Source organism: Otolemur garnettii, unplaced genomic scaffold, assembly GCF_000181295.1.
Source record: "Otolemur garnettii isolate 467f Iridium unplaced genomic scaffold, OtoGar3 scaffold00152, whole genome shotgun sequence".
Taxonomy (NCBI): Eukaryota; Metazoa; Chordata; class Mammalia; order Primates; family Galagidae; genus Otolemur; species Otolemur garnettii.
Genome location: NW_003852547.1, coordinates 4,216,224 through 4,226,954, shown reverse-complemented (window position 1 = coordinate 4,226,954; position 10,731 = coordinate 4,216,224). Strand labels below are relative to the sequence as shown.

Here is a 10,731-nt window from a genome sequence, read left to right as displayed (position 1 = left end):
TGCCAGTTCTTTTGTGTTTCTGAGATTTCAAATTCTCCACTTGGAGTTCCTGGACCACAAATAATAATAATTGTCACTTTTTTATTCTGCCTAGACACCCCACTTGGGTAAGGTGACCAGACGTCCCGCTTTTGGCAGGACAGTCCCGATTTTTAACAATTTATCCCATGTCCTGTGGCATTTTAAAAAAGTCCCGATTTTTGGAAAGAATGCACGACAAGCTAGGGAACAGTGGGACAACGGGAAGGGAATATATGGTTTTGGCTGCTGAAAAGGTTAATGTAACTCCATTTGGGAATGAAGAGGTTAATGTAACTTCGTTTGGAAATGAAAAGGCTAATGTAAACTCCCTACTCCCCTCCTGGGCAAGGTCACCCAAGTGGACAGGTGCCCTACTCCTTTGAGCCACAGGCTCTGCCCTATACATAATTTTTTTAATGTATTATATTTATAAATTGTACTTATGTTGAAATTTAAAAAATATATATTACAATACTATTTTTGCGTTCTATGAAAATTTTTGTTGCTCCATATAGACCAAATTTTTAATTAAGAACCCCACCTCCCACCCCCATCAATGGTGTCCCACTTTACCAATGTTAAAATCTGGTCACCTTACACTTGGGTAATAGTTAGCTATTGCTGAGGAACAACCTGGCCCAATACTTTGTGACTCCAAACACCAACTATTGTGAAGCTCATTATTCTTTAGGTTGGTATTTTATACCAGGGTCTACAGGACCACTCATGGGATGTGGACAGGGCCCTCAGCGTCAGCTATCGGGTGGCTAGGGCCTGCCCCTGGGAGCTGGCCAGCCACAGAAGCAAAAGGAGTAGAGGACGACAAGGCTCATGGACCAGGAAGCCATCCAGTTTGTTGGCAGGAAGGCTTTGTGGGATCCCAAGAGGGTTGAAATCTGGCCTGTCATTATCTCAGCTGCCTCCTCTTGGCCACTCAAAGGCCAGATTCAAGGGCAGAGAAATAGACTCCACCACTTGTGGTCTGGGGGTGGGGAGCTGAGATTGCAAGAGATGTGGGTACAGGGAGAAATGAAGAACTACGACCCATTTTGCATCAACCAACCACGCTGAGTTTCCTGACAGGAAGTGAGCAGGTTGGCCTGAAGGCACTTGAGAAGGGTGCTCACAATGGATATGGGTTCAAATCCCAACTCTGGAACACAGTCGTGTGGCACATCAGCTAAGTGACTTCACCTGTCTGGGCCTCAGTTTCCACATCTGGGAAATAGGGATGGCAGCAGTGCCTACCTAGTAGGACTGTTGTGCCAGGCTGCAGATATCACGAGGGACACACTGAGAATGGTGCCTCGTGTGTAATAAGCATTCACTCGAAGGCAGAGGTTATCCTCTGACATTAGAGAAACTGAGGCTTAGAAGCTGGCCTGAGTCCATTGGGCCTCCATCCTTCTGGGCTGCTCTCCTCTTACCCCAAGAGAGCGCACAAAAGTGGGATTGAGGCATCTCCCTCTGCTCCTGTTCTCTCCCTCTGTGTTTCTAGGTCTTTCTGTTTCAGTCTGTGCCCCCAGCCCACATCTGCAGGGTCCCCCGCTCCCTTCCTCGGTGTTCAGATGGAGTCCCTCCCTTGCAGCAGGAGCCTGCATCCTGTCTCACCGCCCCCCAGCCCCTCTGCTGTCTGAACCCCTTCCCGCTCCCTCCTCAGCCAGCCTCTGACCAGCCTCTCAGGCACCCCCAGGCCCATTCACATTTGCTCTGTGTTCAAAGACTCACACGGTGTGCCATGCTGAGCATTGGAGATACCATGAAAAATGTGTTCCTGGATACCCAGAGTCCCTTCTGATGGGCCCCAGGTGGAGAAATAGACACAGAGCCACACACAGACACATGGGTGCAAAGATACACATAGCACACAGCAGCTATACCACACCAAACACAGACAGTGACCCAGGCAATTCTTGAAATGCAGAGCTGTGCTGGGAAACACACGCGTGTGGCTGACAGAGTCCTGGTGGCCCAAGCAAGGATACCCAGCCCCCACACCCGGGGGTCCTTTATTCATCCACTTGTCTGTTCAGTGGGTATTTCATGTCCCCTCTGGGCACTAGACTCCAAGACAAGCTGCCCATAGAGGCCATAGCCCAGACCTGATGGGCTCAGATCCAACATCCCTCCAGTGAGCATCAAACGCTGCAGGCTGCTGTTACGTCCCCATGAAGACATCGAGAGGCCCACTACAGATTCTAAGTCTCTTAGGTGTAGACACTCCCTTGTGGAAAGTGACCAGCCTGGTCCCTCTCCTGGGCCTCTCTCCCCTTTGCCTGGGCTACCTTACCCGGCTCATAGGTCACCTCCACAGAGAAGCAGGAATGGCCGAACCAAAGCACCCACCACAGTCACCAGTCACATTCTTGTCCCATTTCTTGTCCCTTTAATCACCCTCCCTGCAATTCTCTTGGTCACTTGTTTGGCAGTTTCATCATTGGTTTAAGTCTCAGCCCACAAGCAGGGCAGATGCTTGTCTTTCTTTGTTTTTTTTTCTTTTTTTTAATATTCTTACGAGTTTATTATAAACCAGTTTCATAGGCCACCAGGAAATAAAAGGACTATGTACAGCCTTACGGGAAACAGGCAGGGAGCTGAGGAGGGCCAAGATGAGTCTAGGGCCTTGGTGGGCACATTCCCGGGGGAGGGGGCCCTGTAAGGGAAACCAGACAATCCGGTGAGACTCCTGGAACAACAGCATAACAAACAAACAGGTCTGTGGTAATGTGGCCCTGAGGAATCGAGCCCATGCCTCTGTGGAGCTACTTCCATAACTCTGTGGCCAAGGTTCAAAGAAGGCCTCGCATGCCTGGGGGAAGAGGCGCATCCCTGGAGGGGGCATGCCCATCAGAGTCCCTCATCCAGGGGGAATCCCCATTGGGGGACCCATAGGAGGCCTCATGCCAGGAGGCGGGCCCATCATGCCTGGAGCGGTGCCCCTCGGCCCATAGGTGGGGGAGGACCCCCACGGCCAGGGAGGTACTGGGTTGGGGCCCCTGCAATACTAGCTGTGGCAGCAGCTGCAGCAGCGGCCACAGTACCTCTTCCTAGTGGGGTCATCACCTGCTGGGATGGCCCACCAACCCCATGGACTGGACCAGCAAGTCCTGCAGGAGCCTAGGGCATGGGAACCCCAGCTGGGATTCCTCAGCCAGCGGCCCTGCCAATCCCTGGACCTCCAGCAGCTCCAGCAAGTGGCACTCGGGCAATACCAGTATCTTTAGGAGGTGGTCCCTCTACTGTCACTGAGACCAGGTTCTCCCCTCATAGAAGCACCAGGCCAAGGACTCGCTTCTCTTCCCTCTCTGCTTGTTTGGAGTTCTTAGGCTTGATTTTTCTGAACTCATCATGGTCACAAAGGATAAAATTCATATGCTTGTCGAAAGCCTTGAAGGTGCCGATGAAGATCCGGCCATCTTGCAGGATGCACCTCATCCTGTTGTCGATGTGCTGCAGCATCTTGCTGCTCTTGCCCACAGTCATGGTGGCGGTTCTGATGGCTCTCAGATGCTTGTCTTTCTCCATCAAACCTGAAACAGCAGAGCAGCTGGTGCCTTGGAAACAGGCAGAGAGTAGACTCAATCATTCTGAGGCTCAAACTTTACTTATTCATGTAACAGGTGTTTCCCAGGTCCACACTCTCTGCCTGTCCCTCTTCTGGGATGTCAGGGAGCAAGTCGAAGAGCCCTGCCTTGGGGAGCCAATGTCCAGGCTCAGAGATCAACAATGGCTCTAACAAATAAGTACACTATTTAATCTCAGAAGGTGACAAATGTCACAGAAAGAGCAGGTATGGGATAGGAGTGTGGGCTGCCACTTTTATGAATTCACTGGACACTTCAGTCATTGCTGGCCCTTACAGCTTCATCCCTGGGAACCCATTAACCCTCACAAAGTCTGGGAGGTAGGTCTCATCTCTGTCCCTATTTCGCAGATGGGGAAACTGAGGCCCAGAGAGGGGAAGTCACTTACCTAAGGTCACACAGCTGGAGAGAGTGGAGCTCTATTTGAACCCAGGCAGCCTGGCTCCAGGCCTCGTGAGCTAACCACTCTGCTTATAGCTCTTGTTTTAAAAATAGGATTCTCAAAGATTCTATGTTTTTAAGAAAGCCTAACACGAACTGGTTTCTGGGTGTGATGTTGTTTTTGTGACTATGATGAGTGTTTCTTTCTCTTCACACACTCCAGGAGCAAAGTGGGAAAGATGAAGGGTAGGCTGCAGAAAGGACTTCTATCCCCCTCCTTTGAAGGCAGGTGAGGGGAGAGTTAAGGGCGAGGGGGTAGGGCCAGGCGAAGGCCTGAGGTCTGCTTCAGGGGGAGGCAGTTGAATTCCAACCCCTGCCTGGCACAGGAGAAGGGTCTTTGGGGCTGAGACAATGAGGGGTGAGGGAGGAGCAGGTCCCTTTGTCACATCCCCCACCTCCCAGAGACTGGAAATGCCTCTCACTTAATCCTCTCTAATTCTCTAATTAAACCAATTGAATGTGCCATGGAAAAGAGGGAAATTGGGCAGGAGGTTAATTGTCACTAAAATACCTCCCCCACTTCCTGGCAGGAGGAACCAACACCGGGGCTGGTTCCGGGGCAGCCTGCGCAGTGGGTGGGCTTCACTGAGCAGAAGGGGGCCCTAGTCGTGGGAGGACCCAGCTGGGTCTGAGGGGTGGGTAGGGCCTGGAAGTTGGTGTGTGGCTGCCAGTGCATGTCTGCTGGGGCTGTGGACTGGAATACAGTGGTGTGTGGAAGGATATCAGTGTGGCTGGAGCCACTGCCAGGGTGTCCCATTCCTGAATGTGTGTGGCTGTGTCTCTGAGAACAGGCTGTCACGTACAGGTGGCATGTCTCCTGTGTGACTCCGAGTCCATGACTTTGAGACTCTGGGTGTCACTATGTGTGCCTGATTGGGATTGTGCCACAAAGCAGGAATTCACCATTGGGGCCACCTTGCAGGTGTCCACAGCATTGTTGTGGCTCTGAGATTGCTCTTCTCTGCTAAGCAGGAACTGACTATGGAAGGTGCTGCCACTGAACCAGAAATCTAAACCCAGTGGAGATAGCTGGATCCCAGGGTGGCTGGAGCCAAGTGACCCAACTTAATTGCCAAAGACAATGTGTGTGCAGTGCCATGAGACAGCAGTGAAAACACAGCCATCACAGTGGCCTAGAAACTATCACGTGTTCCTAGGCAGGTAGCAATGGGCCACTACTGAGTTCTTTCTTGATCTGTGTATGTGGGATGTCCACATCAGGCAAGCAAAAAAAAAAAAACCCTTTTGATTCACAAAAACAGAGTCCTGGCCCTCAGTTGGTGCCCAGATTTGAGCCAGTTTATGGCCCAGAACCCCTCCAAGAAAGCACACAGTATACTACAGAAAATTTATACTGTTTGCCTTTCTCCTGGGCTTCCCCAATAGGACCCACCACCGATTACAGGGTGACTGTGCACTGGGTCTCTTTGGGGGACCGTTGGACACTGGCTCTGAGCTAACACGAGCCCCAGGAGACTAGAAAGGCACTGTGACCCTAAGGGCAGAGAGCAGGGGGCTGTGGGTTTGTGTGAGGGGTGGAGTTTTAGCTCAGGTGTAACTCACAGTGGGCCCAAAGGGTCTCTGAAGCTATCCCAGTTCTGGAAGGCACTGTGGGACAGACCTCTCAGCACTGGTGGAATCCCCATCACAGTGTCCTGCTATGGTGGAAACAGAGGATGCTCCTGGGGACCACCTTGTGTGGCCCACCACTACAGCTGGGAGTCTGTTCGGCCATAGAAGTCTCCCTGCACGTGTCCATGACAGCGTCTCTCCCTCTGCATGGGGCACCCAGCCCTGAATTCCAGGAACTCACTCTCAGGTCCCCCGGGAGGGGATGTGCAAGGGGCCAGGCTAGGCTTCCCAGCAGACTAAGGTTGGAGTTAAGACCTGAAGGACGAACAGGTGTGGGGTGGCTGGGTCAGGGGAGAAGCTCTTCAGTTGGGGATAGAAGGCGCATAGGTCCTGAAGTGGGCAAAAACAGGGGCCCAGCTGTGGCTGATCCCCCAGGGCTCATGGGGAAGGCAATCAACCTCCCACCAGGGGGCGCTGGGGAGCCATGATTTTTTTTTTTTAAGTGACAGCTTTATTGAGTTCTGATTCATACTGTAAAATTCACCCACTTAAGTGTACAATTAGTACACTTAGTATATTTGCAGAGTTGTGCACCCAACTAATTAATCCTATAACATTTTCAGGACCCTAAAAATAAATGCTGTGCCCCACAATGACCTTCCTCTCAAGCCCCTGGTAACTGCCAGTCGCATTTCTATCTCCCAGTTCTGAGCGTCTCCAGCCTATGACCAGAGCCCAAGCTCTTCCTCTATGCCAGTTCCACCTCTTAGCACCAGGTGCTGCAGCTTCACCCACACGATGGCATGGGTCACCGCTTTGTTTCTTTTATTGCTGAATAATATTTGATTATCCTGGAGAAATTCTGAGCAGAGAAGGGTAGTAGTGTTTTTGTGCTTTATCCCTCAGGTGGATTAGAAGGAGTGTTTTAGGTGGACGTCTGTCCCCTCCCTACGTTTTGAAGTCCCATTCCCAGTACCTGTACAGGTGACCTATATGGAAAACAGATGATAGAAGCAGGGAGACAGGTGAGGCAGAGCTGCTGTGGTCCGGTGTGGGATGGCAGTGACTAATGGTAGGGCCATGAGACGAAGGGCTGAGAGGTTCAATTATGGATGAGTATGAAGGTGGAGCCAATGACTCAGAGTGCCAATATGCTGAGAGGCAAGCGTCAGGAGGATGTTAAGGACTCAGGCCTGACTCAGTTGACTGAGCATGGCAGAGATGCCTAGCATTTTGGGTCTCATAAGCTCTATCTTAGATAGAAAATAACGAATAATACATGACCAATTGGATGGTACATCAGTTAAAAAGCATTAGGCTAAGATGAGGATGTCCCAGGGAAGAACAGGAAACTAGAACCAGCAATGGGCTTAGACTCTTGTTAGACTGCAAATGTCAGTATCCAGGAGGCAGCTGGACACGGGAGCTGAGGCTCAGGGGAGCAGCCAGGCCTAGGGAGAGACTGTGGGCCTGGATGAGCTCACCAGGAGGTGACTGCAGGGGAGGCGTGGCAGGGCAGGGTGGGGCCTGCAGGTGAGTGTAGGGGGTGAAGCAGAGAAGGGCAGGGCGGGGGGAGGCGTGGCGCTGGAGTCTAGCACGCATATCTGAGAACAGCCCATGGGATCCCCCGGGGGTCTCACAGGGCAGCCTGTGGTCCCATGTGAACATTAGCACCTGCCCAAATCTCAAAGCAACCCAGGTGGTTGAGGTCTCCCTAGGTCAAGGGGAAGCAGAGACTGTGAGGACAGACTCAGGAGAAAGTAGCTGCCAAGGACTGCTAAAATCCTGCACCTGGGTCAGTGGGAAGTCCCTGTTAGTGCCAACCTAGGACCCCTGAGCTGGCACATGCAGGAGGAGAGATGAGTGCCAGACCTGGGAGGACTAGCAGAGGGCAGCTGCTGCATCCTGAGTCCCTAGAAAAGGCATTATTTATATGTCCACACTCCCTTCCTCTGGGCTGGGACCAGATCACAGCACTGAGCCTAGGCTGAGAGTTCAGGCAGGAGTCCTGGCCCTAGGCCTGAGCTGGAGGACATGCAGGCTTGTGGGCCGATGCTCCCACCCCTGGCAGGCTCCCAGCCTGCTCACAAATGCTGCTTTCGGTGCCGTAGCACCTCCGTGGGTGTAAAGAGAAAGTCCTTTTGGCAGTGCTCGCAGTGGTAGGGCCTCTGCAGGGCAGATGCCTTCTGGAGGGGCTCAGAGGCATCTTCCTCAGTCCCTAAGGAAGGGAAAAGGGGAGGCCATGAGGAGCATGCCACTCCATGCTTCCCCTGACCCCAATCCTGGGCATTTGTGTGTTCAGTTTCTCTTCTAGCCTTGGGAACCATAGCTTTCCCTCCTCCCAGAAGCCTTCCTTGATTAACGTGCACACATAGGCCAGTCTTCATTCTTTGGCTCTGTCAATGAGAGACAAAGACTAAAAGAACAAGAGACATAGCCACAGAGAGACACAGAGAAACAGAAACAGAGACAGTGACAGAGAGAGGCCAAAGACAGAAACACAGGAAAAGGTGGCACTCCAGGTCCTTCCTATACTGGGCTCTTTGTGACAGGCATGTGTGTGGCATCAGCCGGGGCCAGAGGGTTGAGGTAGGTCATCAGTCCTCAGAGTGTCCAGCAGGGGTCCAGATGCACAGAAAACAACCATGGATAGACAGACAGCTGGACAGACAGAGGTGGTCCAGGTTCCCCACAGCCCTGTCCTTGCCTGGGGGCCCGTCCTGCAGGGCCTTGGGGCAGGTGTTCTCGTGAGTGATGCGTTCCAGGGGCGTAAAGGGCATGTGCAGGCCGCAGTGGGGGCAGGTCCAGAAGGTGCGCAGGCAGTCACTGTACAGGTCCGTGTCACTCTGCAGCAGGTGGGTGTCAGGGCTTGGCCCTCACTGCCCCCCAACTACCAACCTGAGACCCTTCCCAGGAGCCCTCATGGCTGCAGACCCCATTTGAAAACCACATCCCTGGAGTGAGGTAGAATGCAGTTGGTGGGTTCAGAAGTGAAGGCTTCCTAAAATCCCATATTTAGGGCAGAAGGGTAAAGGAGGCCAAGATGGGGTCCATGCTTACCGTGAGGCAGTTGTAGGTGAGGAAGTCAGTGACTGTGTAGCCCCCCTTGGTGGGGTGGGGGGACAGCGTGGAGCTGCCAAAGAGACCTGGGAGATTGGGGGCAGCTGTGATGGTCTGGGGTCCCACATAGAGGTTCTGGGTTTCAAGCCCTGTGAGCCGCCTAAGGCTGTAGGGCACCTGAAAACAGATAGGACATAGAAGGAGACAGCTGTGGGAGATGCCACCAGATCCAGCTGGTGCCTGAAGCCATGCCTTGGACTTTTCAGTCATAAGATAATCACAACTTGGCTTCACACACTCATGACCCAAGGCTTGTCTAAAACATGCCCTGAGGTCCCATCCCCTATCTCAACTGCCCTTTCCAGACCCTGCCTCAGCTCCCTGTCACAGGTAGGACCACACCAAGACCTTGGACCTGGCCTTTAAGTCTGGCCACCTTGCCCTTTCTCCTCCTCTCCCTGGCTTGCTGGGTTCCTATCCTTGTTCTCAAGCCCTTCTACTCCAGGAAGTCAGCCAGGATTGCATCCTTCTCCCTCCACCCCCATAAGAAGAATCAGTAGCAATTCCTGACTCCACACCTAAGGAGGTAGTTTGTTTCAAGTCTGCTCTGTCCCATTCTTGCCCTCTGTCCTCACAAATAGACATCTATGGCTTCCCTCTCACACCCTGCATGCCCTATTAATTGTGGGTATCACCCGTGCATGCAGACAGTGCTTAATAAACATCTGCTGAATGAGTAATACAGGCAGTGGTTAATAGGGTGGCCTCTGCAACCAGGTTCCCAGAATCAAATCCTAGCTCTACCCCTAATAAGCCGAGGGACTTTATTTAACCTCTGTGGCTTAACCCCCCCCAAATTTGCCCACACTGAGTGAAATGGAAACCAGGCCCTCTGAATCCTAAGCTCTGTGGTGGACACTCCCTCTGGCCACAGGCACCCCTGGTGGCAGGTACCTTGGATGCCATAAACTGCAGCAGGTCCCTGCTCAGAGCTGCCACCTCCTTGGGGCTGATGGGCAGAGTCTCATTCTCTTCCTCCTCCTCTAGCTTCCGCTGCCGCTGGGCCTGATGAGCCAGTTGCCGGTCCAAAGCACTTTCCCAGCGCTCACGGAGCCTCAGGGAAGCTGCCAGGAGCCGCACGGCACTCTCACTATCTGCCAGCTGCAGCTCTAGCCAGCCATCGGCCACCAGGCGGGAGCAGTCACCATTGGTATCCAGGGACCGGCTAAACAGCAAGAGGGACTGGAAGACAGGGGCAGGAGACAGGGCGGGGGGGCGGGGGGCAGGATGCCACCTCAGAGAGGCCTCGTGTGGCTGTGTTCATGAATCACTCAGCACTCCACTGCATTTACTGCTATCAACTATCCTCCCTGCCTGGGAGCCCCAGGAAGGCAGGGGTAGGGCACACCGCCCAGTTCCCTACTGCATCCTCAGTGCCTGGAACAGTGCCTGGTCCACAGCAGGCACTCAGCAAGGAACTGTTGAACAAATCCATGAAGGAAAAAGACAGCACCACAGCAAAGGTCCTGGACTGGTTTCTTCAGCCAGTCTGGGCAGAAGGCAGCTCCTCCAGGCCCAGCCCCAGTGCCCCCAGCCCAGCAACCCAGCAGCTACCAACACCCACCTGGAGGGCGGGGATGCGGACACAGTTCACCAGGTATGGTTTGTTGGTCTCCAGCAGGGAGACAAAGGTGAGGAGCTGGTGCTTGCTGCTCATCTTGTCCTTGTCCTCTGAAAGGGTGAGGAGGACAGTTCAGGCCCACTCCAGCCCTCACCCCACAGACATCTGTCCGGGGGGCTGCCTGTCCCACCTAGTCAGTTTATACAACTGTAGAGATGTGCTCATGCAAGTAACAGTAAAATGTCTGCAGATTATTCTCCAATACTTTGCCATAACGAGTATGAATTGGACTGTTTCGTGACATGAAGAAATCACTGTTTGCCTGTAAACCTAGCAATCTGGGAGGCTGAAGCCTGGGTCACCTGAGCTCAGGAGTTCAAGACCAGCCTGAGCAAAGTAAGACCCCATTTCTACTAAAAAAAAAAAAAAACC

At 52.9% G+C, this 10,731-nt stretch overlaps 1 protein-coding gene and 1 pseudogene across 2 annotated transcripts in view; both read right to left on the bottom strand.

Annotated features, from left to right (window-relative positions):
* Positions 1–2,527: 2,527 nt before the first annotated feature.
* LOC100942758 lies at positions 2,528–3,506 on the bottom strand (annotated as a pseudogene). The gene has a single exon (XR_002775676.1). The product of XR_002775676.1 is annotated as a small nuclear ribonucleoprotein-associated protein B pseudogene (transcript).
* A 2,651-nt stretch (positions 3,507–6,157) lies between these two features.
* Positions 6,158–10,731, bottom strand: part of DHX34 (DExH-box helicase 34) — a 30,074-nt gene continuing 25,500 nt past the window's right edge. Inside the window, exons 14-18 of the mRNA XM_003799553.3 lie at positions 10,303–10,409; positions 9,633–9,920; positions 8,679–8,855; positions 8,326–8,464; positions 6,158–7,836 (exon numbers count right to left, since the gene is read on the bottom strand). Coding sequence (XP_003799601.1) covers positions 7,703–7,836; positions 8,326–8,464; positions 8,679–8,855; positions 9,633–9,920; positions 10,303–10,409 — 845 coding nt within the window. The 3' untranslated portion in view covers positions 6,158–7,702. The remainder of the gene's footprint in view (positions 7,837–8,325; positions 8,465–8,678; positions 8,856–9,632; positions 9,921–10,302; positions 10,410–10,731) is intronic.